The sequence below is a fragment of the Penaeus vannamei genome, chromosome 6 (genome assembly GCF_042767895.1).
Source record: "Penaeus vannamei isolate JL-2024 chromosome 6, ASM4276789v1, whole genome shotgun sequence".
Classification (NCBI taxonomy): domain Eukaryota; kingdom Metazoa; phylum Arthropoda; class Malacostraca; order Decapoda; family Penaeidae; genus Penaeus; species Penaeus vannamei.
The window spans coordinates 46,491,145-46,507,677 of NC_091554.1; the positions used below are offsets into that span (position 1 = coordinate 46,491,145).

The window sequence follows — 16,533 nt, forward strand, 5'->3', positions numbered from 1 at the left end:
ACACACACACACCCACACACCCACACACCCACACCCACACAAAACCGACAGACAGACATATAGACACCCCCCCTCCTACACACACGTTCCTGACCTGTCCCTCGCACTGACCTTATCCCCCCCCCCTCCTCCTCCAGGCGCCGAGAAGAAGCGAGAGGCGGAGGAGAGGCTGAAGTGGCGTCGCCTGAGGGGGGAGGGCGACCCCCAGGGGCAGGCCGAGTCGGGGGAGGCTGGGGGAGGGAAGGGCACCCGACCCAAGCCCAAGATCACCAAGAAGAAGAGGAAGGAGCTGCCCTGGTGAGGATGTGGGCGGGGTCTTTCGTTGTTTTGTTTTCGTTTTTCGTGGTTTTGTTGTCGAGTACGTCACGTCTCCCAGTACTTTTTTTTCTTTCTTTTATTTCGTTTTCTTTGGTGTTACTTTAATTTTGCTTTTTTTGCGCATCGCACCCTCGGCCTCTCAATATTTTCTCTTTCCTTTCTTTTATTTGATTTTCTTTGCTATTACTTTAGTCTTGTTTTTTGTACATCACACCTCAATCTTTTTTTTTATAATCAGTCTTCTTTCTTTTACTCCAGAATTCTCTTATTTATTTGTTTGCGTCTTCAGTCTCCATTCTTTGTCTTTTACCTAAAAAAATATCCTATTTATATGTTTACTTCAATCGCTTCCTATTTGTGACTTTCATTTCAAAGACTTCCCACTTATGGTTATATTCCATTCATCTTTTTTGAAATTTCATTCACATTTCATTTATTTTGTTATTATATTTTATTCTCAGTCACCTCTCACTTATTTCTCTACTTCAATCACCACACATTTATTCCCTTGACTTCAATTACTTCCTTCTTTCAATCATTTCCCTCATTTTATTGCCTCACTTCAATCTTCCTCCCCCTTTATCCCTCTCAACCCAAACTCCCTCCCTCTCATTCTCCCTTCCCCTTACATTCATCGGCTACCCTTTATCCCTCTACTTCCTTATACCCCCTTTATCCCTCCACTTCTTCCCCCTCCCCTTTATTCCTCTCGACCCAAACTCCCTCTCACTCCCCCTTCCCTTCATCCCCTACCCTTTATCCCTCCACTTCCTTATACCCCCTTTATCCCTCCACTTCCTTATACCCCTTTATCCCTCCACTTCTTCCCCTCCCCTTTATTCCTCTCGACCCAAACTCCCTCTCACTCCCCCTTCCCTTCATCCCCTACCCTTTATCCCTCCACTTCCCTACCCTTTATCCCTCCACTTCTTCCCCCTCCCTTTATTCCTCTCGACCCAAACTCCCTCTCACTCCCCCTTCCCTTCATCCCCTACCCTTTATCCCTCCCTTCCTTATACCCCCTTTATCCCTCCACTTCCTTATACCTCCTTATCCCTCCACTTCTTTCCCTCCCCTTTATTCCTCTCGACCCAAACTCCCTCTCACTCCCCCTTCCCTCCATCCCCTACCCTTTATCCCTCTACTTCCTTATACCCCCTTTATCCCTCCACTTCTTCCCCCTCCCCTTTATTCCTCTCGACCCCCCCCTCTCACTCCCCCTTCCCCTCCCGAAGGTGGATGCTCTACGTGGCCTGGCTGGTCGCCGTCCTGTCCATCGGCGCCGGCGGGTTCTTCACCTTCGCGTACGGGGTGACCTTCGGGGAGGAGAGGACGGCCAAGTGGCTCAGCGCCCTCTTCGTCTCCTTCTTCACCTCCGTCTTGCTCACTCAGCCTATCAAGGTGGGTGGGTCGTGGGTGTGTGGGTGTGTGTGAGGGAGGGGGAGGGGGTCGGTTGGGGATTGTGTGTTTGTGTATATATGTATGTATTATATATGTATGTATATATGTATGTATATATGCATGTGTGTATGTATGTATGGATGTATGGATGGATGTATGGATGTATGTATATATATATGTATATATGTATCTATAAAACTGCATGCACCGCTATGCACAATTTGTATACATTCATGTCTAATGTCTGCATATAACCATACATTTAAGTCACGTCATGTACGTCATGCTTTATCACTCTTGACAGGTGTTCATCATGGCCATGATCTTCAGCGCCATCTGCAAGTCGCCCAACGAGGAGGAGGACGACGCAGAGAACGACGAGAGGGACCCTGAGCTCGGAGACGACGAGGAATGGATGCACGCGCTGGGGACAAGTAGTTCATTGTGTGGTTCTTGGAGGGTGGGGGTCGGGGAGAGGCTAGGGGGCGGGGTTTGTCATGGTTATCTTTACTATATTATTTACCTGTACGCGATTTTCTATTCTTGTGTATTTTGTACCTCTCCTTTCTCTCCTTTTCTTCATCCATGATATAACGGTTCCCCTCGAACTCCCTCCACTCCCCCTTCCAAACAAACGACCCAACCCTATAAATAGAGCGAAAAATCAAAGGAAATCAAACAGACCTTCCTCACCCCTCCATAAAAAATCAACTTAATTCGAATAAAACCTTCCTCTTCACTTCCCTCCCTGCCCCTCCACCCTTACAAGAGAGACCAACTGACATAAAACCTTCCTCTTCACTTCCCTCCCTGCCCCTCCAATCCCTATAAGAAAGCCCAACTTGAAACCTTCCTCACCACTCCCCTTCCTGCCCCTCCAACCCACACAAGATTGACCAATTTAAAACCTTCCTCACCACTCCCCTTCCTGCCCCTCCAACCCACACAAGAAAGAGCAATTTAAGACCTTCCTCTTCACTTCCCTCCCTGCCCCTCCACCCTTACAGGAAAGACCAACTTGAAACCTCCTTTGCCCCTCCAACCCTTACAGGAAAGACCAACTTGAAACCTTCCTCACCGCTCCCCTTCCTGCCCCTCCAACCCACACAAGAAAGACCAATTTAAGACCTTCCTCTTCACTTCCCTCCCTGCCCCTCCAATCCCTACAAGAAAGCCCAACTTGAAACCTTCCTCACCACTCCCCTTCCTGCCCCTCCAAACCACACAAGAATGACCAATATAAAACCTTCCTCTTCACTTCCCTCCCTGCCCTTCCAATCCCTACAAGAAAGACCAACTTGAAACCTTCCTCACCGCTCCCCTTCCTGCCCCTCCAACCCACACAAGAAAGACCAATATAAAACCTTCCTCTTCACTTCCCTCCCTGCCCTTCCAATCCCTACAAGAAAGACCAACTTGAAACCTTCCTCACCGCTCCCCTTCCTGCCCCTCCAACCCACACAAGAATGACCAATATAAAACCTTCCTCTTCACTTCCCTCCCTGCCCTTCCAATCCCTACAAGAAAGACCAACTTGAAACCTTCCTCACCGCTCCCCTTCCTGCCCCTCCAACCCACACAAGAAAGACCAATATACAGCCTTCCTCTTCGTTTCCCTCCCTGCCCTTCCAATCCCTACAAGAAAGACCAACTTGAAACCTTCCTCACCGCTTCCCTTCCTGCCCCTCCAACCCACACAAGAATGACCAATTTAAAACCTTCCTCTTCACTTCCCTCCCTGCCCTTCCAATCCCTACAAGAAAGACCAACTTGAAACCTTCCTCACCGCTCCCCTTCCTGCCCCTCCAACCCACACAAGAAAGACCAATATAAAACCTTCCTCTTCACTTCCCTCCCTGCCCTTCCAATCCCTACAAGAAAGACCAACTTGAAACCTTCCTCACCGCTCCCCTTCCTGCCCCTCCAACCCACACAAGAAAGACCAATATAAAACCTTCCTCTTCACTTCCCTCCCTGCCCCTCCAATCCCTACAAGAAAGACCAACTTGAAACCTTCCTCACCGCTCCCCTTCCTGCCCCTCCAACCCACACAAGAATGACCAATTTAAGACCTTCCTCTTCACTTCCCTCCCTGCCCTTCCAATCCCTACAAGAAAGACCAACTTGAAACCTTCCTCACCGCCCCCCTGCCTGCCCCCCCAACCCACACAAGAAAGACCAATATAAAACCTGCCTCTTCACTTCCCTCCCTGCCCTTCCAATCGCTACAAGAAAGACCAACTTGAAACCTTCCTCACCGCTCCCCTTCCTGCCCGTCCAACCCACACAAGAAAGAACAATATAAAACCTTCCTCTTCACTTCCCTCCCTGCCCCTCCAATCCCTACAAGAAAGACCAACTTGAAACCTTCCTCACCGCTCCCCTTCCTGCCCCTCCAAGCCACACAAGAAAGACCAATATAAAACCTTCCTCTTCACTTCCCTCCCTGCCCCTCCAATCCCTACAAGAAAGACCAACTTGAAACCTTCCTCACCGCTCCCCTTCCTGCCCCTCCAACCCACACAAGAAAGACCAATATAAAACCTTCCTCTTCACTTCCCTCCCTGCCCTTCCAATCCCTACAAGAAAGACCAACTTGAAACCTTCCTCACCGCTCCCCTTCCTGCCCCTCCGACCCACACAAGAAAGACCAATATAAAATCTTCATCTTCACTTCCCTCCCTGCCCCTCCAATCCCTACAAGAAAGACCAACTTGAAACCTTCCTCACCGCTCCCCTTCCTGCCCCTCCAACCCACACAAGAAAGACCAATATAAAACCTTCCTCTTCACTTCCCTCCCTGCCCTTCCAATCCCTACAAGAAAGACCAACTTGAAACCTTCCTCACCGCTCCGCTTCCTGCCCCTCCAACCCACACAAGAAAGACCAATATAAAACCTTCCTCTTCACTTCCCTCCCTGCCGTTCCAATTCCTACAAGAAAGACCAACTTGAAACCTTCCTCACCACTCCCCTTCCTGCCCCTCCAACCCACACAAGAAAGACCAATTTAAGACCTTCCTCTTCACTTCCCTCCCTGCCCCTCAACCCTTACAAGAAAGACCAACTTGAAACCTTCCTCACCGCTCCCCTTCCTGCCCCTCCAACCCACACAAGAATGACCAATTTAAAACCTTCCTCTTCACTTCCCTCCCTGCCGTTCCAATTCCTACAAGAAAGACCAACTTGAAACCTTCCTCACCACTCCCCTTCCTGCCCCTCCAACCCACACAAGAAAGACCAATTTAAGACCTTCCTCTTCACTTCCCTCCCTGCCCCTCCAATTCCTACAAGAAAGACCAACTTGAAACCTTCCTCACCACTCCCCTTCCTGCCCCTCCAACCCACACAAGAAAGACCAATTTAAGACCTTCCTCTTCACTTCCCTCCCTGCCCCTCAACCCTTACAGGAAAGACCAACTTGAAACCTCCTTTGCCCCTCCAACCCTTACAAGAAAGACCAACTTGAGATCTTGCTCATCACCTTCCTCCCGCCCACAGAGGAACGAGTGAAGAAAAAAGCCGAATACAAACCCGTGGACGAGAAGCAGCTGAAGGCGGCGAGGGTCCAGCGCAAGAAGGAGATCAAGATGTGGGACATCATCTACGACATCGGCGCCTACTCCTTCTTCATCTGGATCGTCCTCATCCTCAGCCACGGGAACAGGGACCCCAACTCCTTCCTCATGACGGAGGAACTGACCAACAACTTCGTCTTGGCTTCGCTCGAACCGGACGATCCGCAAGTCAGCCTGTATTCTGTGAGTTGGTGGGGTGGCTTGGCCTTGGTGTTGCCTTCTGGTTTTTGTTTTGTCTCGGTGCGCTTTCTTACGGAATAAAGAAAAAGGGAAGAGGAGGGTAGGGGTGAGGGTGAGGGTGAGAGGAGAGGGAGAGGGAAAGAGAGAGGGAGAGGGAAAAAATGGGGAGGGGGAGGGAGAGGGAGAGGGAGAAAGAGAGGGAAAGGGAAAAATGGGGAGGGGAGAGGTATAGAAAAAAAAGTAAGAAAGGAGAAGAAGCAGAAAAAAAAGAATGTGCAATATTACTCACCTCCCATTTCGCTTTGACTCCAGGTCCAGAACTGTTCGTACTTCTACCACTGGCTGAAGGTCGTGTTCCTGGAGGAGATCCTCATGAACGCCAACTACCACGGCAGACTGGAGCCCAAACACGACAACACCAAGATGCTCAATGACCGCGTTAACCTGTTGCTGGGTTACGCCACGCTCAGACAAGTGCGCATTGAAGAAAGTGAGTCGGAAAATATACTCGTATTTAAGTGGTATACTTTGGTGAATCATGGGGTGAGTTGCGTGTGTGTGTGTGTGTGTGTGTGTGTGTGTGTGTGTGTGTGTGTGTGTGTGTGTGTGTGTGTGTGTGTGTGTGTGTGTGTGTGTGTGTGTGTGTGTGTGTGTGTGTGTGTGTGTGTGTTTGTGAGTGAGTGAGTGAGTGAGTGAGTGAGTGAGTGAGTGAGTGAGTGATGGTGTGGGGGGGGAGGTGTATCGATGTATGTACGTACATACATACATATATATGTATATATGAAAGTACATACAGACCGAAATGGAATAAAAGAATGCAAAATAAACCTCCCATCATCAATCACACACTCACAAGAGGCCCCCAGAAAGCCACTTCAGCTCCTACCATCCCGTCTCCTCCTCCCCCAGAGACCTGCAAAGTCCCCAAGCAGATCCGCAGCGTGACCAACGAGTGCCGAGACAAGTCCTCTGTCGTGGACGAGGAGAAGAGGGACTTCGACGTCGGGTGGAGGCCCTTGCCGGAGAAGAAGAGGCCGCAGGAGGAGTACAAGTATCGCGGTGCCCTGGAGCTCGATGGGGTTCCCTTCTGGGGGTCGCTGGACGTCTACGGGGCCGGAGGGTGAGGTTTTGTGCTGTGGTGGTTGGGGTTGGGGTGGGGGTGAGGGGTTCGGTCTGTTTGGGTGCTGAGTTTTGGATGTTAGGGGGTTCTTTTCTGTTTTTTTCGTTTCTTTTTTCCATTATATCATCTAAAAAGGTAGCGAGGAAAACCTCAAAGCTATGACAGAACAGATTTTTTTTTTCTTTCTCTCCTTTCTTCTCTATTTCCTTCTATTATTCTCCTCTCTCTCTCTCTCTCTCTCTCTCTCTCTCTCTCTCTCTCTCTCTCTCTCTCTCTCTCTCTCTCTCTCTCTCTCTCTCTCTCTCTCTCTCTCTCTCTCTCTCTCTCTCTCCCTGTCTCTCTCTCTCTCTCTCTCCCTGTCTCTCTCTCTCTCTCTCTCCCTGTCTCTCCCTCTCTCTCTCTCCCTCTCTCTCTCTCTCTCTCTCTCTCTCTCTCTCTCTCTCTCTCTCTCTCTCTCTCTCTCTCTCTCTCTCTCTCTCTCTCTCTCTCTCTCTCTCTCTCTCTCTCTCTCTCTCTCTCTCTCTCTCTCTCTCTCAACTCCTCCTCCTCCCTCTCTCTCTCTCACCTCCTCCTCCTCTTCTTCAGATACGTCGTCAAGCTGAAAGGCAGCAAGGAAAGCCTCAAGGCCAAGATCGAGCAGCTGGAGACGGACGGCTGGATGGACGAGAGGACGAGGGCCGTCTTCGTCGAGTTTTCCCTGTACAACGCCCAGGTCAACCTCTTCGCCGCCTGCAGGATCGTCATGGAGCAAGGGCCAGAGGGTGAGGGGGCAGCAGGAGGGCCTCAGGAACCGTTTAGTTTGGTTGTTGATTTTGGGGGGCCTCAGGAACCCTTTGTTTGGTTCGGTTGTTGATTTTTTGTTTGTTTGGGGTATTTACGCTTATTCTGTCTGAGGAAGTGGGGTGTCTGGTTATTTGACGGGGATTTAGCTTGTTTATGATTTACTCTTTCTTCGGCTGTGATATATTTACTTGCTTAGCTACCGTTTATTTTGTTTATTTACTATTTATTCTTTCTCTATATGTAATATATGTATTTGCTTATTTACCATTCATTTATCATATTTTCTATTTATACTTCCTTCGTCTGTAATATACCTACTTGCTTACCTATCGTTTACTTCCCTTATTTACTATTGACTCATTTGTCTGTAATATATCTATTTGCTTATCCACTATCCAGTTATCATATATACTCTGTGTTCTTCCTTTATCTGCAATTTATCCACTTGTCTACCATCCATTTATCATATTTACAATTTACGTTTTCCTTTATTTGTGATTCAAATTACCTACATCCAATTCATGTTCGACTGACCCTCCTCCCTCCCTCCCTCCTTCCCTCCCCCCCTCGCCAGGCGCCCTCCACCCCTTCGTCAAATTCGACCCCATCAAGCTCCTCCGGTACAGCGAGGGCTTCGGTCTCTTCGTCATGATCTGCGAGGGCGTCTTCATCCTCTTCATCGTCTACTACACCTACTGCGAGCTGAAGGGGATGTGCAGGGACAAGCGGAAGTACTGGGACGAGCCTTGGAACTACCTGGAGCTGGTGGTGGTTGGCCTTGGCTGGAGCGCCATCGCCTTTTATGGGATACGGTGAGTGGGTGTGTTGAGGGGGATTTTCTCTCGTTTGGGGTTGGCTGTTTGTCTGTGCTTTCGGTCTGATTTTTGTTCGGGTTTCTTTCTCTGTCTCCGTTTCTGCCCCTTTCGACAGTTTTCTTTGTCCCCTCTTCCTCTCCCACCTTTGCCTCCCTTCCCTCTTCTGTTCCATTTCTTCACTCCCCTCCAATCCCCGTCCCTTCCTTCTCCCTCTCTCCTCCTTCCTTCACCCTCCCTCTCTCCCTCCCCCTTCCTTCTCCTTCCAATCCTCCCCCCTTCCCCTCCCCTCCTTCTCCCTCCCTCCTCCTACCTTCACCCCCTCCCTCCACCTCCACCCATCCCTTCCCCATTCCTTCCTCCTACCTTCACCTTCTCCCTCCTACCTTCTTCACCTTCTCCCTCCTCCTTCCTTCTCCCTCCCTCCACCTCCACCCGTCCCTTCCCCATTCCTTCCTCCTACCTTCACCTTCTCCCTCCTCCTACCTTCACCTTCTCCTTCCTACCTTCACCTTCTCCCTCCTCGTTCCCTCTCCCTCCCTCCACCTCCACCCGTCCCTTCCCCATTCCTTCCTCCTACCTTCACCTTCTCCCTCCTCCTTCCTTCTTCCTCCCTCCTCCAATCTTCACCCCCTCCCTCCACCTCCACCCATCCCTTCCCCACTCCCTCCTCCCGCCTTCACCCCCCTCCTCTCCCTCCCCCAGAACCGTGCTGGGCGTCACCATCGTCAACAAATTCAAGGAGACGGACGGCAGCGGTTACATCAAGCTGGAGTACGCAGCTTCCGTCGACGAGATCTTCCTCTACATCATCAGCTTCTTGGTCTTCTTCTCGACGCTCAAGTTCATCAAGCTGCTCAAGTTCAACAAGCGGATGGGACTCCTGACGTCGACGCTGAAGCAATGCGCGTCCGACCTCTCGGGGTTCATGATCGCCTTCTTGTTGGTGAGTTTGTGTGTGTGTGGGGGGGGGAGGTGTAGAGGGTTGTGTGTGTGGGGGTGGGTGGGTTGTAGAGGGTTGTGTGTGTGTGTGTGTGTGTGTGTGTGTGTGTGTGTGTGTGTGTGTGTGTGTGTGTGTGAGTGTCTTTGCTCATCTGTGCTTTGATTTTCTCTCTCCCACCAACACCCTGATCTCTCACCCTTGCACTTCCCTCGCCTATCATCATCACTTTTCCTTCATTATCAGCTATGCTCTCTTTCTCCTCTCTTTTTCCCACGTTCCATTAACTATAGATTTTACACCTATCCCTATCTGAACGAAATTCACCGCAGCAGACACAGACAATCGTAAGAGAACAAATAACTCCACGCAAGTAGAAATGTACTTTCTTTAAAATAAAAACAATAAAAACATCTTCATCCATAAACATTGTCTATTATTTGTATAAATATAATAGAAATAGGTTGTACATATATAATAAAGACATAAAGAAATGGGACACCACGCAGGTAGAAATGTAATTTAAAATACCAACTTTCACATTACATATAATTCTTTTGAGAATATTAACCCCGCCTCTTGCTTCCCCACAGTCCTTCCTGGCGTTCGCGCAGCTCTTCTACCTGATGCACAACGGCAACCATATGGACTTCAATAATTTCGTGTCTGCTATTGAGGCTACGTTCGCGGCGATGCTAGGTAACGAAGGCGTGAACCAATCATGCGTACATACATGGATATATACGGTGTACATACATGATAGCATGGATATATATACGTATATAAATACATACATAAATAATAGCATAGATATATATATGTATATAATTACATACATACATAATAGCATAGATATATATACGTATATAAATGCATACATACATACATAAATACATACATGCATACATGAATGCGTATATACATATATTTACATGTATTTACACGTATACGTAAGTTCTCATTTATGCTCAAGACATTGATAAAGTAGCATCGCTTTTCACATTACTTTGCTTTCTTCGATGTCCTCTCCCCCTTTCCCTCGATTTCCCCCGACCGTTTTGTCTTTCTCCACTCTGCACTCCCTTCTACACCCTCCCCCTCCCTTTCCTTATTCTCTCCCTTCCCCTCCCTTTCCCCACTCCCTCTCTTCCCCTCCCTTTCCTCATTCTCTCCCTTCCCATTCCTTTCCCTATTCTCTCCCTTTCCTCACTCTCTCCCTTTCCTCACTCTCTCTCCCTCCCCCTCCCTTTCCTCACTCTCTCTCCCTCCCCCCCTGCAGGTAGCTTCGACTACGAGGGGATGGTGAACTCGTCCCCAAAGCTGGGTCCGATCACCTTCTTCGTCTTCGCCTTCTTCAACAGCATCATCATGATCAACTTGCTTCTTACTCTCGTCATCAGGAGCTTCGAAGAGGTAGGTGAAAAGGAGGGGGTGGGGAGGGGGGAAGCGGGGAGGGATTGTAAAGGTGTGGGCGTTGAGGAGGGATGGGGGAGGGGGATGAGAGAAGAGGAGAGGGGAAGTGGGATAGGGGAGGAAGGGAGGGAGAACGGGGAAGGAGTAAGGGGAAGAGGATAAGGGACATGGGGAGGGAGAAGAGGAATGAGAGAGGGGTAAGTAGAAAGGAGAAGGAGAGAGGGGAGGAGGAAAGGGGGAAGGGGAAAATGGCAAAGAGAAAGAGGAAATGGGAAGTAGAGAGAAGCAAAGGGAAAAAGAGAGAGGGGAAGGGGAAAGGGGAGGTGGAGACAGGAAAAGAGAGATCTAGTTGGCAGAGGAAAGAGGATTGAAAGAGGGAGATAAGGAAAGCGGGAGATTTAAACAAATATATATGAAAGACACAGAGAATGAATAAGCGGGTTTTGAGCATCAAGAACGAGGTAGAGATCCTTCCCCTTGACACAGCAGTGAATCCAAAAACCTTCAAGAAATTTACCAAACGAGAACGTCAACACGGCATGAATACCACTCCGTCACCCACATTTCCCATCTCTCTTTCCAGATCAAGAACAACCTCCTGAAACAAAGCAATGAGTATGAGATCGTGGACTTCATGGTGAACAAGGCAAGAGCTGCTGTCGGTCTGGCGCCCAAGATCAGCTTCGTGGGTCCTTTGAAGGCCACCACGGAGGAGCCAGAGGTGCGGCTTGGGAGGGAAGGGGGAGGAGGGGTAAATCAGAGGATAAAGTATGAGTACGAGAGAAATAGTTTGTGTGTGTGTGTGTGTGTGTGTGTGTGTGTGTGTGTGTGTGTGTGTGTGTGTGTGTGTGTGTGTGTGTGTGTGTGTGTGTGTGTGTGTGTGTGTGTGTGTGTGTGTGTGTGTGTGTGTGTGAGAGAGAGAGAGAGAGAGAGCGAGAGAGTCCCTATAGCACATAACGGTAAGCACTTGCTTCCCTTCTTCAGGAAACACCCAAGCCGACCGAAGAATTTCCAGAGAAAGTGGATCAACTTCTTTCTTACATCAACGACTTCTATTTCGACTCGAGGCTCGATTTCAACAACAAAGAGTGGCTGAAGCAGGTGTCGACGGTGAGACACTTGCGATTTGGTTATTTGAGTACATCATTTTTGTTCTCTGTCGTGTTTTCTGTCAGGCTTAGGTTTGGATTGTATTTTAATGATTGTATTATATACCATTGTCCGTTCGTATTATTATTTTTTACCAATCTAAGCTGTTTCTTTATTTACCTTTTCATTTTGTTTTTATTTCAGCAAAACCGCGGTCGTGCATCCTCCGGATTCCATCCAGGTTGGCACGGCAAAGGCTCCTCTGCCCGTCAAAGGACGTCGTCAGGGAGAGGAAGCGCCCCTATGTGTCCATCAAATCTCGAGTTGGACGACGTCTAAGCTGAGAACAAGAAATAAAAAGCATCTCTGCGTCTTCTTCGATATTTTCGGGATCAGCGGCGTGGTCAGAATAAAGAAATATGCGGTGGGTGCTGTAAATTCCCCAGTTGGATATGATTAAAAAGGAATTAATCATCTAACCTCAAGAGATTTCTTGTGGATGTCCAGCCCTCTTGAACTTCTACTTGTTCTGCAAGAAAAACAAGCACATTGATATCGGACTTCAAGCACGACCACGAGATTCCTGACTGAAAGTACCGCTAAGCTACACCATCGACCAAAGACGTAACTACTTGTTTCCCTGACTGCGGTAGTTCTTCGGAACCTTATTTCCAAATGAAAGAAAAAGGTTTGCAGTTACTTTTGTAGGTTACCACATACACGCGAATTTTGTAGACTCACAAGAGTGAATATATATATTTTCCCCCTTTTCACTGTCTTATTATTTCATTTCTTGTTGGGGTTTTATCCTATAATAATCTTACTTAAATATCAGTTTTCTTCAGACCAACAATGCTTCTTTTCATTATGTAAAACTTGTTCTACTTGTTGGAAAGAGAAGGGATGGCAGCATATTAATGCTTTGTGCAACTTTCATACATAGTTTGATATAATTAATAACAGAACCTTTTGTTTGTTTTTGTGTTTTAGAATTATCATTTTTATATCTTTTCTTCACCTTTCAGTTGACAAAATGTATTGGCATTTCAGATGTAGCAAATATTGTAATCGGGAGAATGGTATAGTCTGTGACTTGAACTAATATTTAATTTTTACTTAGAAATATATAATGGTAGTTTACTAGTGCCCAGTTTTATATGTCTAAATATTCCATTTCTAAATGTGTTGACTTTTAGAAAAGAGAAATGGAAGTTAGACAAAAGTATAATGTGCCTTGATTAAAATGAATACAATTTAACTCAACAATATAAGTGCAAAATAGGTAAGACATAATACCACCAAACTGAATAAGTTACCAATTAGTGTTCGTGTGAACTAATAAATTATTTATGCAACTAAAGTGTGTTTTAAATCTTCAACCAGAAAAAGGTACAGAAAGTGCAAGCCTCTGGCAATGCCTGAGGGTGTGCAGTGTGCAAGCAAACTAGTGTTATACTTGGCTTCTGTGCCTATCCACTTCTTTGCTCTGTACCATGTTCCTCCTTTTTTCCCTTAGTTCTTTTCTCTGTCAGAAAACTTCCTAAATCTTCAAATAAACTTATTTTGCTTATATTTTTTGTTCTGCCATATCAGTACAATAGGATTTTTAAATTCCACACTACCCCCGTCCCCCCAAAAATACAGACAAATGTATACAAAGTGCATTACTCCTTATTTTCATCTTCATCATGATTAACATGGGGGTAAAGTCATAAAAAAGCAAAATTGAAAATCATTGTTATTTTATTAAAAATGTATACTAAAAATTACACCCCACTGGTGCTGTTAGAGTTCCACAGTCTTGGCCTGTGAAGCTGAGGACATCCACTATATAAATATGCAAAACTCTGAATCTCTTCATATCTTCTCAGGTTCAAACCATTTTTATTTCTTCACCAATTGTCATTTTCTTATCTCAGATTTCTAGCTGCAAAAAAATGAATACAGGGACAAATATCTTCAGTGACTCCATAAAAAAACATTCAAACTCTTTCTGAAAAAACTAACATAATTCCACACACAGTAGATTATATGTACTACAAATTAAGTATTGTAAACAAGGTGACTAGTGCTAAGGGAATCCTGTGATAATTCTGATATTTTTGGAGCACATCAACAGTCTTATTATTGCACCTCAAAAACATATCTCTAAAAAATAAATAGTTAATAAATATTTCTGGTTTCCAAATTAGTAGATTAGTATTGCATGAAAAGAAACGAGGATAAATAAACAGATAAATAGTTACTTTTGCTTGAGCTGTTTTTTCTCAAGTCACTCTTTATGCACCAGAATTTCTTTATTTATAAGCTCTTTTGCCATCCACTTTCAGAACTGGTATTTATGTAAAGATCTGGCAGCTAACTCGAAACTGATATTTCATTTATCCATTCACAATATATAAAATTTAAAGCATATTCTTTCTATAATATGAGGAATAATAGCTATGAATGCTGTGCGTCTCTCTTAATAATGTATTTCAAATGTACTTGCTCCAGTGCAGTTAAATAGTATTATAAATATTTACTATCCTCACTGAATATACAGCCTTCAAAGTCATGTATTTAGTGCTTTCATTTTTAAAAATGACTACAACTTTTGGCTACTTTTTAAGATCTTTTATTTTGTCTCTTTGTAAATATTATGAACAAGATCTTCGTCAGTACTGATTCTCAAAATGTTTATCAAATCAAGTGTCAGTTATGCAAATAAAAAATCTCTTTCAAAAAGAAAGGAAAAAATGAGGCTCTGCACCTCCTTACTAATAATTATAATAATGGCAACAAAAACCATGGCATCAGCAGACCGAAACAGATGGGCTTCCTCGACAAAATTACAGTCATTTAGAATCATCCATTTTTAAATTATATAACCAAAGTTCAGTATTATCAAAGAATTACTGGAATTCATCTGATTTCCATTAAATTTACTGTGTCAAAAAACATATGCAGGCCATAAAAAAAGAAAAAGAAAAACAACAAAAAAAAAAACATACTAATGACTGACTTTATTTTGTTATCAAATTTTGGGACGTGGCCATGAGAGCAAATGGCAAATGTTCCAATTTCCTACAAATTACTGAGACAATGTAAAAATGTGACTAATGGTGAAAAAGTATTTATACTATTTACAGACCAGTTTCTAAAATTTATTTTGTAAAAAGAGAAAATTCTACCCTTGATAAATCACACAATTTTTTGTTAAAATTTTATATAAAGTTCAAAGTTATATCTTTTTCATAACAAGAGCTCAACAGCTGCATGTTAACTCACTGATAACATCAATTTACAATCATAAACTTGTAGGCCCCTGTCAATCACTTACTATATTACATAGCATAACAATTTCTAAAACATATTTCCCATCAGTCTTGTTAATTTGTCTAAGCTGCAATTTAGCCGCCCACAAACCATAACACAGCACAAACAAACTGCACCACATAGTATGCAAAGTTTTAAAATAATGACTGTCTGATTCGTAAGCTGCTTAAAACAATTTAAATTAAATACAAAACTCATACAAATGCTCAACAAAAAAGTATCAAAGTGACTTTCCAAAAAAACTTATTGAAAGTATTTGACTTTAAGAAAGTACTCTTAACCTAGAAGTGGATAATTTCTTCAATAAAACATATATCTGCTAACATCAATAGGTTCAATGCAATTACAATGAAGATAAAATCACATATTTATCTCTTTAAACAACACAAAAAAGTAAAATGTGATAAAACAGGATCTCTTGTCAAAAATAAACACAAAAATATAAATATTCTAAAAAGGAATTAAAAATGTTGTAAAATTTCTCTCTCAACAGCAGTCTTTACTATCTCACATAGGACTAAACATTTAAACACAGGTCCTCCATGCTGAGATCTGTGTGCATGCCTAGGCAGTGACATACTGGTCATTTGGGGGGACCACCAAAGAGAATTTCAGTACACCCAGATGAAATGTGAAGAACATAAATATTGTCTAGTGGGAATCAGCAAGGTACTTTATTACTATTATTGTGTATTTGTAACTGAAGGAAAGAAGTAGATACATCCACAGAAAGTCAACGTTTTAACTAACAGTAGTAAAATATTTCACCGATAACAAGCACGCACTGAATGCACATCTTGATTATAAAAGTGCTTCTTCTCCAAACTGCCTGCCTGGAATGGCATTCTTCATGCCTTTTATATAATAATAAGGCACATAAGAGGTCAGATGGCCTGTGGGGCACAGTGAAATAGGGAGGTTCTCTTTTAGCTAATCTATAATGTGACTTAATAGCTTGATTTTCCTGAACCATCTGCTGTACATCTTAAAAGTTACTGCACCTTTTTGGATTTAATCAATTATAGAAAAATATTAATGACAACACACTCCAGAGAACCACTTCAATGTTGTTTATCTTGAAGAAAAGTGTGTCCCGGCCAATATTTTAGCATTCAGGCACTAGGCATAGGCAAAGGTACGAGCTGCAGGCAGATCGAGGAATGGTGAGGGAAGCCAAGCTGCCAGCGCTTGCTCTCCTCTAGACCTTCGTGATGCGACCAATCAACGGTGGCGCGGATGATCTGTGAAGTCGCTGTGATGGGAGAGCAATGCGTTAGCTTCGAGCCAATCAGAGCTTTTTTCTAAATTTTTCTCAAATGAAGATAACCAATATTAATTCATATTTTTTTTTCTTTTTTTAATTCACACTAGTTTTAAAAACATATTATACCCCATTCCTTTGCATAATAAAAGCAAAAAATATGTAAGAAAAAAAAATCTACTTAAACCCCTTCTCTATAAAAGGCTTTCTAAACACTTAAAAACCTAAGTAAATGACATACAAAAATAAAAATGAAACTTGGCAAAATAAAAATCTATACCTAGGCACTCTGCTCTAAAAGTACTGCAAACAAGATACTCG

General features: G+C 44.5%; 2 protein-coding genes across 18 annotated transcripts in view; one reads left to right on the forward strand and one right to left on the reverse strand.

Moving 5' to 3' along the window:
- LOC113805548 (uncharacterized) overlaps nt 1-12,993 on the forward strand; it is a 56,349-nt gene extending 43,356 nt beyond the window's left edge. The window contains exons 44-57 of the mRNA XM_070123126.1: nt 138-297; nt 1,554-1,719; nt 2,024-2,153; nt 5,220-5,479; nt 5,789-5,966; nt 6,386-6,596; nt 7,182-7,357; nt 7,954-8,191; nt 8,897-9,137; nt 9,725-9,830; nt 10,411-10,544; nt 11,128-11,265; nt 11,529-11,654; nt 11,838-12,993. Of these exons, the coding sequence (XP_069979227.1) occupies nt 138-297; nt 1,554-1,719; nt 2,024-2,153; nt 5,220-5,479; nt 5,789-5,966; nt 6,386-6,596; nt 7,182-7,357; nt 7,954-8,191; nt 8,897-9,137; nt 9,725-9,830; nt 10,411-10,544; nt 11,128-11,265; nt 11,529-11,654; nt 11,838-11,972 (2,399 nt within the window). The 3' untranslated portion in view covers nt 11,973-12,993. The remainder of the gene's footprint in view (nt 1-137; nt 298-1,553; nt 1,720-2,023; nt 2,154-5,219; nt 5,480-5,788; nt 5,967-6,385; nt 6,597-7,181; nt 7,358-7,953; nt 8,192-8,896; nt 9,138-9,724; nt 9,831-10,410; nt 10,545-11,127; nt 11,266-11,528; nt 11,655-11,837) is intronic.
- Nucleotides 12,994-13,358: 365 nt separating this feature from the next.
- Nucleotides 13,359-16,533, reverse strand: part of LOC113805549 (filaggrin) — a 100,795-nt gene continuing 97,620 nt past the window's right edge. For all 17 annotated transcript variants that reach the window (XM_070123130.1, XM_070123136.1, XM_070123140.1 and 14 more), the window contains one exon: nt 13,359-16,203. Coding sequence is in view for 2 of the 17 variants with exons in the window: in XM_070123129.1 (XP_069979230.1) it covers nt 16,150-16,203 (54 nt within the window). In the remaining 15 variants the exon portion in view is untranslated. The remainder of the gene's footprint in view (nt 16,204-16,533) is intronic.